A 17,418-nucleotide genomic window follows, 5' to 3' on the forward strand; every position below is an offset into this window, starting at 1 on the left:
TGAGTAACTACGAGTGCCGTATCTGCCGGTTACTCTTTGGCGCAGTAGATACGCTCAACTACATCTGTTGCAGTGCCGTTAGCCGACACACTAACCGCGAAGGCAGATTAATACGACCAGACTGAACAAAGGGCGGAATGGCCTTATATAATTTGTGTAATGAATGCCTATGGTACTTTTTATACGGGCGTAATGGTTATTTAATAAATACAAGTCTGGAAACAACAGCTTTGCAGGAATGCATTATGTGTAATGCTTGGTCATTGTGTACAGTTTTGTTAGCTTCAAATAACATCCTTTAATTTCTGTAGAGTATTAGATGTGCTTTAACATTGTTGATATCTGATGGAAAAAAGATGATCTGCCGTCTTGTGATCGAGTTTTTCTATTGCTTAAAACCAAATATATTTATAAAGCATTTGAATGACATAAAACTAAAATATCAAATTCAAGATCGCTCTGATTAAGTAATTAAGTTAATTTATTTAAGATTGTCTGATTTTAATAGATTATGTAGTGTGATAGTATGAAATGCTCAACAAAAAAAATGAGGATAAATTACAGACACGACAATACCTATTACCTATAGAGAAACGTTAAGTGGAAACGATTCAAGCGGAAATTTTATTTGTGACTAACAATATACCTATTATATAGAGTCTCTACATTCATCAACATATCGAGATTTGATGTGAATATACGACTATAATTTCAATAACTCGTATAGACATTCAGAAGTGGGCCAGATTCGCCTTATTCCATTCGCTCGACAAAGCTTTAAGCTCTCGACCGGTTAGGTCGTTGACCCAACAACCTACTGGTTCCTTACTCACATTTTGCTATTATGTTGAAATAATTAATTTCATCTATAAATCGTATATTATCTTCCATCGGATTGCTGTCGCTAACGTTGCATAAATCTGTTTTATGTTCGCCACGGTATGAGATAAAATTCGACTATTATGCTGTCATTGTGTCGTTGAGGTGGATAAAATATTTGGCATTGGTCGGCCATAGAATGCTATTGTCTTAGAATTCAAACAGAACTTTTGGTCTCTTTTCAATTCTAACGTTTGCTTAAGTACCTTGCACATTGTATGTTTGCGTGGATTTATTTATATTTTTAACCGTTTTTTGGTTAAAATACGTTTTTTCCTTAATAGCAATCTACTTACGGGATATCATCACCTACTTACGATAAACTTGTTTATTCTACGGAACGTTCGTATTAACAATATGGTGATAATAAGTATTAAGCTATGTTTGACATCGTATCTATGTTTGACCCGTAGTAAACACAACATATAAATTTTGCTTTGCATTATTATTAAGATCAAAGCGAGCTCAAAGAACATGTGACCAGTAAACAAAAAAGTATTAAATAGACATATTGAATAAAACCAGTGTCGCATGTCGTTTGCAACAAGCTCGAATTAAAATACCATTGCCTGATATACATGTCGCCAGCTTGTAATTAGAACCAGGACGTAATTGGAATACAGTGGGCTTCTGTGGCGGCTCTAATTCTCTTAACGGACAACAAGATTAAAATAAGAATAGTTTATTGTCTATCTTCGATGCAACTTGGCCTTTTAAAACATGTGAATACGAACAAAAGTTACATTACGAGGGTAGTAGGATAAATGCGTTGCAATGTGCATGCTAGCTGCTACTAATCTCATTTAAAAGCGCAATACGAAATAGCATAGGCTAACGATTTTGCATTCGTATGAACCGCAGTGGCAAGTTCAAGGCTGGTCGACTCCGCTTCCCATGCTGCATGTGCATGCGTATTAATTCAACTCACAAACGCTTACCATTGTCTATCATTCGAGTGGGTTCATTGACCTCATAAAGGATTAATGACGCGATTGTGAGGAGTTATACGGTCTATATCTTATTCTTTTTTGCAACCTGCGGGCGCTCGGCACAATGGTTAGAAGCCCCCGATTCCGAGAACGAGGAATGTGACAGTTTTTCGTGTCTTTCGCTTTGTTAACTGGCTGAATATTTGGCAGTCGCAGACGCTGTTATCAGAAGAAGCCTCAGACCTTGTCTCTTGCAAAATTAATGATTTCCCATTACATAGTTAAGGGCCTTGTTATTTTTCGTGCACAGTTGGCGATATCACGAATGATGATCTCAGGCACAACAATGAATGCTACGATGTATGTTTATGTGTTTATTTATATTGCTATATCAGTTATGATTAGAATGTGATTAGTTAGTGACAGCGATTAGTGCATGTGACACGAATGTAACTGCGTCATCGGTAGTTCTGATCGGCAGCACAGTCAGACAACAGCTCCCACGCTTTGCTTTATATGTACAATGTAATTGTTCACCCGACTAAAAATACATTAAAACGGTTGCGACGGTAATTCCAGATGATGACAGAAAATATAACTTTGGTAACTACAAATAGAATCAATCCTTTATTTTGATCCTTCTTGAAATTTTCAAGTATTCATAAACATCTAGCTTTGTTCGTTTATTTAAAGGTGCTGCAGTAACAAACACTCGATTATAGTATATTTGTATTCCGTCCATAATCTGCATGTGACACTGAATTTTATCTCAATAAAGTTTATGTCCCATTAACGTTCATACAAATCGAAAGTGAAACGTGTTTCTTGTCACTAACCGGGTTATCCTGTCCACTATAATGGGGCAGAATATAAAACAAAAGACAAGACTGCCTGTTTATGGGTGCGTTTATCCACGTAATAGCCCGGCGTTGCGCCAAGCGAAGCTAATTTGCATACCGCATTTGCAGAATGTTTGTCTCGGCCACTAACAGACGATTCCGCGCGGCGAACGATGCTTCTCTATTTTAGTCAACGAGTCAACTGGCTCAGTGCCTTTACAACCTAATAGCAATATATTATTTCGTCGCTGGCGAATCGCAATTACTTTACTTTGAGATTTCGTAACTCGAATGCAATAGGCTGGCTGCACACTCGGACTTTTTGTGAAGCGACCGTTTATAATGCTTGTGTTGTTATTGCTAAGAACCTTTAAGATGCTCTACATAAAGAAAACGATTTTGATAATGTGGTATTCACTGTGTAAACGTTTTTCATGATAATATGTTTTTCAATAAAATATTTTTTATACGTACTTGTGCTCGTATACGATACTGATTTCTATGGAAAAGAAGATTTCTTTTCAAACGTTCTAAGAATGCACTTAACAAGAAGTGAATAATAGTTTCCAGGTACCTACTTATATATCAAGATCGCGATTCACGAATAAACAATAGCCGTATGTTATAAATTATAATGAACTGGTGTTGATATATTTCGTCTGATGGGCAAGAATGTAAATGCAATACAGGAATAATTAATTATCATGATTTTTAGTTCAATCTACATAATTAATTGCTAAAATTGCGATTCAATATTATAATGTTAGACCTGTGTTCACAGATAGTTATCTAGTAATAGATACTGTGAATATTAAGCGATTTTACTAATTGAGATATCGTATCTATTATCTAACAAGTATCAATCAAAGCAAGTTTTAACACAGTCGTAAAGTCGTAAGTTGTAATATCAGACATATTTTAAAATGTAATTTAGTAAAAGTCGAGTACCTACTTAATGTAAGAAGAAATTTTATGATGCATCGTCATTGGAACGATCACGTTTCGTATATTATTACGACAATGTAATTTGTTGCTACAGTCATGTACCTCAATGGCGTAGGTACCTTTCCATATACGTTTTAAATATTTCATCGTATTTGCAAATATTATATGTAATTTGTCGAGTTGGATTCTGTAGTATATGGTATTATTTCTTTGTAAACAATGTAGCTTTATACTTTTATTATGCCTGATTGAGGAAAATGGGCTAAAGTCGTTTGGGGTTATTGTAAAGAAATTATCCAGAAATTTATGGGTGTTGGTTTACGGTTATATGATTTCACAAGCATGTAATAATTGCCATTTATCTTTAACTCCTTTAAGACTCTATATAGAGCCCGCTGTATAGAGCAGTAGTATAAATATAGCAATTTGACTTTGATTCCAAACTCTCTATGAGAGAATATTTGGATATATCTTAAAGTGTCAGATTCACTCATTTCCCAACGGCATATGACAACTTCATTCTGTAATGCAACATAGCAATGCAGTGTGTACTGCAATTTGCAAGTTTGGCGATGCCAATTTATATGTTTAGTTCGTCGCCCTTGTAAATATTATTTGTTTTGCTGCTCTGCCACGCATAATGCATGTGATAATATTTGAACACAATTTCGTAATATTCGTTTACGTCGCACTTTAGGGAAACTATGTCGAGTACACAAAACATGGGTGTGTGAAATTTGATTATTGTTTACACGCAAAAGGTATCCAATGTTATTTTTTTCCTTTTAAAACAACCAGCGATACATTTAATATATTTATTCAGACGATAAAATATTCCAAGTGCCTATTTGAACGAGGAAAATGCGGGCGACCGAGTAGAAAGTAGACATTGATATTGAAAAACGAGATAATAGTGTTCGGTTAAGCGGTAAACAGTGAAACAAAACAGAATATAACTCTGTAAATTTACAATTAAACTTTGAGTCGTGGTCGCCGCGAGCTACAATCGTTTTAAACAGAGAAAACAATTTAGAATGCAATAAAGGCTGGCTTGTATTTACGGAATAAAAGGCGTCCATGTTGAATTGAATTGTTGTAATTTACTCATTGTGCACTTTACAGTTGAATGATATCAATTTGTGTCTCAGTCATTATCTGCCTTTTGTTGGTTTTTGCAATTCGATATTTGCGTTTAATCCAAATAGGTGGTGCTGAAACTTCAATTCTTATCCCTTACTAGCTTACCGCCCGCGGCTTCGCACGCTTTGTCTAAAACCTAATAAATTGTATACTAAAACCTACCTCTTGAATCACTCCATATATTAAAACAACCGGATCAAAATCCGTTGCGTAGTTTTAAAGATTTAAGAATACAAAGGGACATAGGGACAGAAAAAGTGACTTTATTGTATACTATGTAGTGATGATGATGTTATGCAATGGATACTTTTTCAGTCACATGCTTAATATACTATTACTATTCTACTAATTTTCTGTATATCTATCGCCTAATGCCAGTAATATGTACACCAAAATAATAACATCAAACAAATTCAACGAATTCAAAATATAGGAAACGATCAAAATTATTAATAATGGAGGCAGTATGACTCTACAAGGTTTAAACATCAGGAAAGACACACGCAGCCCGGATGATTTCCTGAGGCTGGCTGCCCACAATAATGCTACAAGTGATCCATGTCAACACAAAAGAGAGAGGTGGCTAGGCAACCGGGGGAGGCAGCGTCGGGCCATCATGATGGAGTCGCATTGTCGCATCGGACGGCTGCCGCATCGGCCGCGCGCATGACAGCGTACGCGCATCGGACGTAACGTGCACGACACGACGTAACGTGACGATAAGTGATCCCCAGTACTGAGTGTAGGTAACGCACGCCGATGGAATGTCGTAACGATATCGCGTTGTTTTGTTGTTGTATAAACGCAATGTGCGCATGCGTCGATTTGTGTGTTTTGAGAATTTGGATTTTTTTGTAAATTTTACATGATTTTTCGTTTGATGAAAAGGGTTTTGAGTCATGGATGAATCATGCATAGCGCATCGTGGATTATGAGGTCGTAATCAGATTATTTTTTAATATTGCAAACAATGCCAGGTGGGTCAATGAACTCTTAAAAATGTATTAATTTATTGACTTGAAAATATATAAAAGACCTACCTACTTCCTCTGCTTTTTTATTTAAATTTAAATCCGGTCTATTTTATAGAAGATTTAAAAATATTTTAAATTTTAATTAACTATGCTGAAGTGAACGACGCGTTCGGATCAAATAAAACCTAATTAATTATTCGCTAAGTTTAAATTATTAATATTTCAACAAATTAATTACATTTTTATAAATATATTACTTCCAATACAACATTTAATAATACCTTATTTTATTTAGGTATTGACGATACTTTATACTATTAAATACAAGCAGTAGGTTTGTTCCACTTTGCACAATAGACTCATTGTTCCTTCACAACGAAAGCTCTATTTCAATCGTTAAAGTTAAACCTGAGACCCTTGACCGGTAAATAGAACATGATTATTTATTGTTTAATATTTAACTAAATTTATATATTTTTATGGTTTGGGAAGAGCAATATTCTTAGCAAAACATTATTTTTTATGTAACAAGAATTTTTTTTTTAAGGAAACTATAATTAACTGACTAGTATATGTTATAAGAAAAGGATACAAATAGGAAACCTAGGTACATTATAGTAGAGCAAAGCAAAAATTTACAGTATTTATCCATACTAATATTATAAATGCGAAAGTAACTCTGTCTGTCTGTCTGTTACTCAATCAAGCCTAAACTACTGAACCAATTTTAATGAAATTTGGTATGGAGATATTTTGATAACCGAGAAAGGACATAGGCTACTTTTTATCCCGGGAAAATGACGCGATCCCGGAAATCCCACGGGAACGGGAACTATGCGGGTTTTTCTTTGACTGCGCGGGCGAAGCCGCGGGCAGAAACCTAGTTACCAATAATAATTTGGGCACAGAAAATATAATATGTAAGTACTAATAACACTTATATGTAATAACTACTTACCTATTTTATTCACTGAAAGTATTCATGATTATATTTCAAAATTCCGCAATAATTTTTGATACTTACGTACCCAAAACCAATTTAAGTGACCTACGTAAAAGTATAAAATACGTTTTTTGTCCTTTATTTTAAATTAAAAAGAATATAAATAAAATAAAGAATGCATGTACATATCTGAGATATTTGTAAATTGTCGTATACTTGGGTAAAATAAAATATATAAATCCACTTCTGGTCACAATATTTCCTGTACACAAATAAATTAAAATATATTCACTGATTCAGTTTTTATTATTTTGCACTTGATCTTTTATGTTGCTACTCGAGAATAAAACGGAATTATATTTTACCTGCAATTTAAATGTTTCTTTGTTTATTACATACAAGCAAGTAATTGTATATCACACGTCAATCTTTTGTTGATATTATATGCATACAAATAGACTCAGCTGTTTTATTAAACTAGTTACTATTAAAAACTTGATTTTATATATACCAATTTAAAAACTTGCTTTTATGTGATTGTTATCCACGCTTTTAATATGCCAACATTCAAAACTCTCTCGAATTGTTCCTGACTCCTGTAAATACATGGCCAAATCTTTAGTAAATAGTTTTAAATACTACGAGGAAATAACTACCTTTATGAAATATAGGATAAATTCGGCATATTATTTAGAAACATTTACAGGAAAACTCTTTTGTACCAAAAGTTTCGAACGTAATTTAAAATGAAAGAATTAAACATTTGTTAGTATGAAACAATACTAATTATCCGTAAATGTAGAGCTATTTAATTGATGAGATAGAGAGAGACTGATTTCATATATTTTATGTTATATCGTCGCTATTTATTATTTTACGTCTATTTTAATAGCGAGTAGCATTTCTTAACGATCAAATAATTGCTTATATATTATTATAAAAGATAAAGCAGATGTATTAAAATATACGTTCATCCAATAAACATTAAATTAGTTTGCGGTAAAACGTGGACAATTTAATTTGAAATTCTAAATATATTCAATAGAATCCTACAAAGGGGTTATAAAATGCTTTTATACGTGGGAATAAAACAATTTGTACCGAGAATTGAGACGGTGCTGGAAGGAGTAATTGCAATAAACGGTGTTTCTGTGAAGTGCTCAGTATCCTGTCTATTTGGTCCTGTGTATTGCACTGAACATAAAATCCACGATTCAAGTTGGACTCGCCAAGATTTGATTGCTCGTAGGCAATATTTTTACATGCTAACTACTAGGGGTGTATAAAATACAAGACATAACGTTGGAGGTAATTATTTGTGTAATAATAAAATTATGCTTGTGATTGTATCTTTTTTATGTTCCAGGGTGAATAGACAGCTGCATCACTTGATATCTTTAGTATAGACTACAGTCTATAAGCCCATCAAAACTTAGATCTTAGGGGGTTACTATGTCCGCTTATATGGTAGTTTTATTGGCCAATACATAAATAGACCTAAACTCCCGTCGTAGGATACATTTTATGATATTAGGATAAATATTATCAGATATGCCAAATAGGCTAAAGCATGTTGGAATATTAATAATGTAATACTAGTTTCTTCATCCAGAGATTAAAAGGAATAGGATTCTTTCTATTCAGGGGGAAGATGAGCACGGGAGAGTCACCATCAATAAATTGTTTTTTTTTTCTTAAATAATATATAATTATAATAGAAAAACTAAGCTAATATCTAATTTAAGAAATAATGAATACTATAACAAACCCAGTGCGGATATCTCATACACACGTGACTCACTTAACGTGGGTGCCTCATTTCGTATGCGCAAACGCAACGCTAAGGAAGTGCATTCGTGTAACGACAGCGATGTTAAAAGGAAAGTCGTGTGCAAAATTTGATTAACGTTTCTTGAACGCACATTAGATCTCGATACAATTCACACTTTCGATTTTATTTGTGTGTACGCGGAATTCTAAATAGGGCAGCTGCTCTGTTTGTTTTATTGTCTAGTTATTTATTTTATAGTTTGCATAGTTGTTATTAATTAGATTTATATGACACATAGGTCACATGCACTTTTGTTTAAACATTATGTCATTAAAATATTTTTTTAAATTTCGTAACAAACTAAATAACATAAATACATATCTGGATTTTATAAAGTAAACATAGAAGTATTAATATTTATTATCTGTTGAAACAATGATGATACTTGTGTAGCAGTAGTATGCAGTTGCTTTTTGATTATACTAACAAGTGCACTCCAGTGAAGGACTTTGTTTGTTTAATGATTAAATACAATTATAATAAGATTTATTATACGATGAATTATAATTGTTAAATGTCGACTTCGAGTTGTAATTAACACACTTTGAGTTATTTAATGATAGTGAAGCTTAATTTATGCATAGCGACCAATTAAGTCATGACTTAACTTACGAATTGTACTTATAGTTAATTGATATTATAAATAATGGTTATAATTATCTATTAAATAACAGAGTGCATATTTGTTGGATGAGCAATAGAATGTCCATTGAAGTAGTATAATCTTCAGATTCTTAATAATATATTAACCTATTAATATAAAAGAGAAAAATATTATTCCACTTTTAGAAATACTACACATTAACGTAGCGTTCGCATAAGTGTCAATAAATGTTAATAAAACAATCAGTCCCCTGTGCTTTCGCTGAGGACAGTACCATCGATGCCGTGAATGCATCGAGCACTTATTATACGATACGTATTATAGTCGTCTTTTATTCGTCATATCACTTTCCATTAACGGTAAAATCATGCTACGTGACTGTGAGGTAATTAAAACGGTCCGTGATACCGCGTAACACCTTAACTGTAACCGGCGAGGCGTTTGGAGAAAAAATTGGTGGAGAATTGACGAGTTTATCAAAATACGGTTGGACAATGACCCCGCGGTGGTACGGCGTCATGATTCCGATGAATTGCAATCAGCGTGACGTGGTCCGTTTTTATTTAGATGATATACAGCTAGTGTCCGTGCTACGGTTATAGTCATCACGGTATTAGATTTTGCCCATGCGAGCGTGCATTTACTATGGTACTTGAAAATGTCACGTTTTTCACCAACAAAATGGCTTTATACTTTCTTGTAAAGGACTGAAACTTAACTTCAAATATGTAACGATCAGAAAAGATTGGCAATTTCATGTATCTAGAAAGAACAATAAGAAATATAGTGTTACCAATTCATGTTTAACAAATCAGTTTCCTGTCCAAGGTACTGACAAAGAGTGTAAACATATTTAAATTTATGTCCATTAATTATTATTTACTTCTTTCTATTATATCTTTTAAATGTGTCACTATCGAAGGCGACTCATATCTATATTTATACACCACCGTTTGATGCTAGCCAGGGTGACATGACAGTTTCATGGCAATTTCATTGTTCTGCGGTGCTGATATAAAATGTCGGAACAACCGTTAGCTGAGCTTTACAGCGGAAGTGGCTGGTAAATTATAGGCATTCAGCTTAGCAGTCCATAACCCTATACCCAGAATGGACATTAATATTACAGGAAATATTTTTTCTGTGAAACTGTAAATTTGAACATACATTATAAAGCATTTATATACAACTAACTTTCAAAACAAACTGTTTTAGTTGTTTTACAAAACGTAGTAGAGAAAATTCAGGGAGACGATAGAGCTTAATTGAGCTGCTTTTAAAACGGATTTTATAAGCTTAAAGAGAAATATTCTATAAAAGAAAGATGGTACTTAAAATTTAGAATAAAACGCTTAACTCCTCAAAATAAAACAGTTACCTACTACCATTCAGATTCAGCTATTCATTAAATGTTTCAATCGAAACTGTGGCATCTAACTGCATTTACGTTATAAAAATTGTTTGCATTTATGTTATTGTAAGAATTCATTTAATTCAGTTTTATCTCACGACCTAAATAATCTGCGAACACACAAAATTAATGCTCCGAATGCGACTCGACTTTTCATGTTTCTCCTTTCAGCGGAATAAGGAAACAAACATGTTATATAAGTCGGTTCTATTTGCCATGCAGTTGTGATTTGTTAGGTGAATTATCACCTACAAAACGGATATTATTAAATACATTCATTAGGAATATGTTCCTGCCTCTGTACCATGATAGTTTAAAGCAATATACTGTGATATTACTTCTAGCGTGGGAAAGTGATGGCGCTAGACGACTAGCGCTGTCATTTTTCCACACTGGATACAATACTGCTTTAAGACATCATGGTACGGGGGCTGACTTGTACCTATACACCTACAACGGCGTCCGATTTATTGGGTCAACATCGTACTACGCATTAAATGCTGAGATTAATTTTATTTCGGTATCTATAAATATAGTCTGTGTCACGTATTTTTGTGAGAGTAACGGCACATTGTTGCACTATTATGCAATCTGTGTACACATAGATTAAGCGATAAGACTGATATGGGCCGTTTCCTGCTTTTTGTAGCGGTACTTTTAAAGTATGTATTTTTAAGAAATTTTTAAAGACACGTAGTTAATTAGACAAAAATTGCAAAACATTACCGCAATGGACGTGTGTCATAACTGATTAATAATTAATTCCAATCTAGTTCTTTGAATGATACTAAATTTATGTGGCGATGTAAAGCCGTTGCATATAATTTGGAACTATTAAGTTGAGCTCAAGCGTATTAATTTAAATCATAAAGCTATAAATGCAATCAGAAAACGTATTTCTGCTTAGCTTATTCAAATATAAAGTGGACTTTGATTTATGCCTTCGTTACGATAATTATTATGGACATTTACAATTTGGAGTTATTTACTTAACTAATCAAGTAAATAAACGTTTAACATAATACGGTACACGATAAATGAAAACATATAATATAAACAACAACAATTTAAACACAGCGTTGTAGACAATATCTACATTCAGATAAGACTATAAAATCCGAAGCTAGATTATGTTTAAGATATCAATTCGCAATGTTAATGACCCATGCAAGGCCAAAGCCCTTCTCGGATAAAACTATAAAACCTTTTAGTAATGTAGACTTCGATTCACTTCGCAACAAAATAATCGATATCGCGTATCTTTATGACAATCGAGTACCGCACTTTTACTTATAAAATAAAATATTATAATAGATCCAGCGAGCGACGACGATTCCGATACTAATTGTGCAAAAATGTTCGTGTGAGTGTTTCTTTGTGACTATAATATAAAGGCAATTATATCAAAATGGGAAGCGGCAAGTTTGGGTTCAACGGGAAAAAGGACAAAGTGAACGTGACAGATGGTAATAAGACTGAGTTTAGTGTTAAGGAGAAATGTCAAAAGCTACGTAAGAAATTGAGAAAGACTGAATTACAGAAGACTGAGGACAGTACAAAGGAGAAGACGATATGGTGGAATCAATGCAGTGGTTGTGAGTAAATGTTTATGCAGTTTTTTTTTAAGGAACATGTTTTTGATTTAAAAGATCTCACAATATTTTTTCTCAATGACACACGTGATATACCGTGTATTATTTTTATTTTTATTGCGCTGGTTGCTGTTGGAGTACAAATAAACAATATTGTATTCATTGGATCTATTCTGGATCGATACGGTACGAATAAAAAAAACCTATAAATTAGAAGTACATTCTTCTAGGTCATCTTCGACGTTTTATTAGACTTTTTGTAGATATTCAGTCGTATTGAGAACATATTTTATAATTAGTTATAAACACTTTTTTAAAGATTTAAAGTCATCTATATAAATACAGCTTAAATAAGTGACGGCCATGTTTTATTTTTTGTTGAATGATCGACGCAGCCGGTGCATCTTTTTTTGAACGCCCTCTAAAATCTGATTTAGAACTGCGGAACTAAAGAAACTATTATTCGTATTCAAAATTTAATAAAAGCGTACTTGCGTTTAACCAGCCGTCCCTTCAAGGGCCGTCCGGCTTGTTACGCTCTTTGAATTTACAATGAAGGGAAATTAGAGCAACCAAGGTTCGAGCTTTTGAAATCAACTGGTACCTCCATCTATTCAAAGACAAGGTGTCGAGGCCAATAATGCGACCTTAAGCACCGCCTACAAATTATATGTGGGCCCTTCTAAACATCTATTCGTTTATTTCGACATTGACTTTCGCGACCCATAGCCCTGTCCCTAATTTTATGGCACAATTTCGATATGTGAGAGTCATGATTACGGTTGCATCAGAAATCATGATACCTATGACTGTTTATTAAAAGCGAGTATCGTGCGATCGATCGAGAGAATTCCATGATTCTCATAGGTTTCTTTTGTTTTCACCGAGTGCAGTCTATATATTTCGCTAGAAAAGTATGTCAGTGGAAAGCGCGAGAGACTCCCGAGAAATCTACACGCCAGTGCGATGCCGTTGCACGCCCCCCGGTAACCACTTTCTAAACTAGCTACATAGACGCCAGTTTATAGTCCAGGAACTAAAGTGCATGAAAGTTGAAGTGTTGACATTTCCTTATGCAGATCATAACAATCGCACAAATTGCTGTGTCCACAATGCAACCGAGAGATTACCTATTCAATAAGAGTCGAGTGTAAAGTAAGCCACGCTGGTGATGTGATTTCACTGCATTTAAATAGGAAGCTTAAATACAGTAATGTGAACCAGTTTACCTCTGAAATATTTTTAATGCTTCACAACAAGTTGAGGTTTTTTAATGCGTCATTTTTAGTGTAAAGGTCGATGTGACCAATATAATTATCAGAAATCTGAAAAATGCACCCATACTTTAGGCAATAATTACGACGGTCCTTTAGGTTGTAAATGACAGAGGACATCTATGACTTCCTCATTCATTGGCGTGCATTTAATGTTTATTATCGGAAGTAAAAATTTACTGAAATATGATTATTTTCGATGATAGATTATAGTGCCGTTTTACGAAAGAAAAACAAATAAAATTTATAGGTAATTTAAAACACAATTAACACAGCATAACATCTACAAAAATCTTCGATGATTCTACCAGGAATCAGGATCCACATAATTATTAACGGAACTATTATGTAGATTCCATAAATCATAATACAAAATTATACATATTTGCCAGTTTCCTTGGTGGTTACCATTCTGCATACAAACAATGCATGTCTAAAGCAGTATCCAGATATTCATAGAAATATTCACCCAGAATCATGAAACAGAACACTACATATTTACCTAATCTATACCATCTACTAAACATTCTTTCCAATAACTATTGTTACAGTGAGCGAAATCGACCAGTACCTATGGATGGTGGGTGGATCAGCAGGGGCGCTGGCCCTCACAGGCGTGGCAGCAGCTTCCGCGTTCTACCTGACCACACGGCCGAAGCCCGAGAAGCCACTCGTCACACTACATGAACAGAGCCTGCTTGAACCTGTGAGTAGACTTTTTATAAAAAAGAAGTAGGAATTAGTAGTGATAATATTATGATGTTTAGTCTTCTTTTTATTGGGACGAAGTAATAGGATAAAGAAAGAAATGAGTCTCAAAATTCTGCACATTTTGGTAACAGTTGCAATGCAAAAACGATATTAATATAAAAGTAATTTTTTGAATAAATTATTTTAAACATTATTGTAATTTATTTACTCTTTGTTGTTTGATTGACTTTTTTATTTTTAAAACGAATATAAAACGCATAATTTGCCGAAATACACGAAAATTTGTACTATTTTGGCGATAAGGCGATGAGTAATTGCTTATAGACAAGCGACGGAGATTATATGTAGAGTTCGTGACCGATAAAATTATTTTATTTTGCATTCGCGATTTCCTAATAAATTGATAAGATTGATAAATTATTATTATTTAAATGCCTTATGGTAGGCATTTTAACCGCACATGCGGTAGATATATTTTTAGAATAGAATTTATTCGTAGTTCATAAACTCATCAAATTTTTTTACATAATTACCACAATAGGTCAATGATCGACGTTCTCCTATGACCTAGGGTATGCAAAATGCAAATGCAACATCACGAATGATAAAACAGACTCCTTATAACTGTGTACCAAAGTTCAAGATGTCTACAGCAAACCGCGACTCTCACACTTGGCAGTGCGCATCTTCGAGCGATATTTTTAACTCATTGTACGAAGAGCTACCCTGCTCGATGCTCTCACGCCAGTCCCAAGAGCTCTGTAGCGAAAGTGACACTGGAGAATCCCTTGTTACCTTAATTCAGTGAAATTTAAGTACTTTTGTTAGTGAAAAATAAACGCTATAAGACGCTGGTGGCGAGTTCGTAAGTCGTTCATGTGATACGCTATGCGCTCCGACGGTTGCGCAATGAAGTGATGAAGATTTGATTTTGAGTGACCATTCAGTACCTAGTGTGATAGATTGGTTTGTGAAAATGACGTGTTGTAACTGCTGTGTCGGCGTCGCTCCAATCCGACCACCGATAAATCTTGCGGATCAGTCGGATTCTGTTAAAGTGAGTAAACTTTATTAATTTGAGGACTTAGATACTGGGTAGGATTATGATTAATGTTGAAACGGATTGATAGTGAAAGTTATTATTTAATGTAGGTCGATATATGTATCCTGAAATTTAAAGGCGAAATTACGTTAGTTGGCAGACATCAACGTTCATAGTAGAGGCTGATCAATGATGAACCAATGACGAGTTGGAAATAGCTGTGGTGCTTTCTAGATAGTTTTTAAATGTTGAGACATGTTATGTGCGGATACAGATTTATTTGTGGAATAAATGTAATGAATACGATGAGAATATGTCTTATGTCTAATCATGCTAGCATTCTTAGATAAAAAGGAGCATTTAATTCGAGCTAAAAGTATAGATGATAATTCAGATTAAAGCTCCGTAAATTGGTTTGTTTTCAATTGTTAATTAGTAAACGCCAAGAATACATACGCACCTGTTGACGAATATTTTATTAGAATTAGATCTTACATCTCTACTGCATTATATACTTATAGTACCAAAAAATCTTGTACCACGAATAAAAGTCGGAACAAATTGCCACCGATAATATTTCCTAAAACCGAATTAAATTATTAGTACGAGTAGTATGAGAATTTCATTTGGGCTAACTTAATATTTATTTAAAATATGTTTAAACTTTGATATTAATCTTCCAAATTTCATTTGTTGAAACTGAAAGAGATAAATTAAAATCAGGAAGGTACGTTAAATTTGATTACTATCGTAATAAGAAACCATAAAAATTATATTATGTAGGTATAGCTTCCGAGGACAGTTCGAGAAATGTTCCTAAATACATAATTAGAAGTTGTCCAAGCTGAAATATTTAGTTATTGTAGAACACATCCTAAATCATCATGTGAAACACTTTATGCCTCTAATAACGAATGTTTGACATTATATAGGTACATCCCGTACGTTTATTTGTTTTCTTTATAGTGAATTATGTACTATATAATGGGAATTTCATTGAGTGAATTTCAAACAAACATTTCGTAAAATTTATGTGAAACGGCTCGGTTTTATGCACTTGTAACTGTTCATATGATGAAGGCTACAATATATAACAGTATTTCACGTTAAAATTATTCAAAATAAAGCAATTCTGAGGATTTTTATAGCGAAACACCTATTGAAATAAATTTCAAGGTTCTTCATATGGCGAATCTGAACATTCCGCTTAATTATCATAAAATAAAACACATTATTAATAGAGTGGGAAATTTAATGGTATACAAAACATCTTTATGGCCCGCCCACGACGGCTTTGTGAGAGGCAAAAAAAATGTGTGTGTTCTAAATTACATATTTGAAAATACACATTTTAAGGAAGATTAAAAATAGTATTACAAATATGAAAATATACTTACTAAATTTAATTGCTAGTTTACTCCTTTCTTTTCTTCTACGGAGTAATAAGAAGAATTTGTACTATGTCTATCAAATCTTCTAGACAAGCTGGCAATTGTAACGCTTGTATTTTTAAACAAATATGAAATAAATGAAAAGAAAAAAACACATTACGTAGGTAAATTTATTGTGCTAAATCGCTATCAAAGAAAGTACCTTGATACCTTCCATTACATTAAAAACATTTTAAATATTTGGCACACCGTACAAGCTGTCACGAGACTAACAAAAATTATGCTATTTGCTAGTTTGTCTTACTTTTCATTTGAAAATGAATCACGCGGAATCTCACCGAACGTTGTAGGACATTTTCGCAATGTTCGAGAATACTTGTACACTTAAATTAGGATCTTAAACATAGTTTTAATAATAATCAAAATTATTTTCTATTAAAAAGGCGTTGCTTCCTTGTTTTATCATACTGAAAAGTAACAATTTTATTCAGATTGTGTACTCTATTATTTTTCCTGATAAATCTGAAAAAGGTGCCGACGTTGATAAGTTTGATGTGAAATTAACACGTTAAAATAAAATAATAAATGTTTAACAAAGTTCTTCCTATTTATATTTTCAGTGAATGCATAAAAAGTAATATAAATTTCTTTTTTGATGATTTATGCGATACGCTTACACCGTACGTCATGAAAATAGTTGTAAAACGAAAACATGTTTATTTTTTACATTACAATTCCAAGTGGTAAACATTATATTTACGCTTGAGTTTTGATACTAATTTTCGCATTATCCAATATCCAACAGCGACAGAGATTTATCAACAAAAATAAACAGTTTCAAAACATGTTGTCGTATTACTGCTATTATATAGGCTGAGCTGAAAAATAGCATGCTTCATTTTGAAACGTGTGT

At 33.4% G+C, this 17,418-nt stretch overlaps 1 protein-coding gene across 6 annotated transcripts in view; it reads left to right on the forward strand.

Moving 5' to 3' along the window:
* LOC123697737 (long-chain-fatty-acid--CoA ligase 5) overlaps positions 1-17,418 on the forward strand; it is a 44,788-nt gene that overhangs the window by 9,387 nt on the left and 17,983 nt on the right. For 3 of the 6 annotated variants that reach the window (XM_045644273.1, XM_045644274.1, XM_045644275.1), the window contains exon 3: positions 13,913-14,067. In XM_045644273.1, coding sequence (XP_045500229.1) covers positions 13,913-14,067 — 155 coding nt within the window. Of the gene's footprint in view, positions 1-5,371; positions 5,479-11,809; positions 12,091-13,912; positions 14,068-14,795; positions 15,130-17,418 lie in introns of those variants that run through there. The other 3 variants (XM_045644272.1, XM_045644271.1, XM_045644276.1) reach the window with 3 other exon arrangements.

This window comes from Colias croceus, chromosome 15, assembly GCF_905220415.1.
Source record: "Colias croceus chromosome 15, ilColCroc2.1".
NCBI classification, from domain to species: Eukaryota; Metazoa; Arthropoda; class Insecta; order Lepidoptera; family Pieridae; genus Colias; species Colias croceus.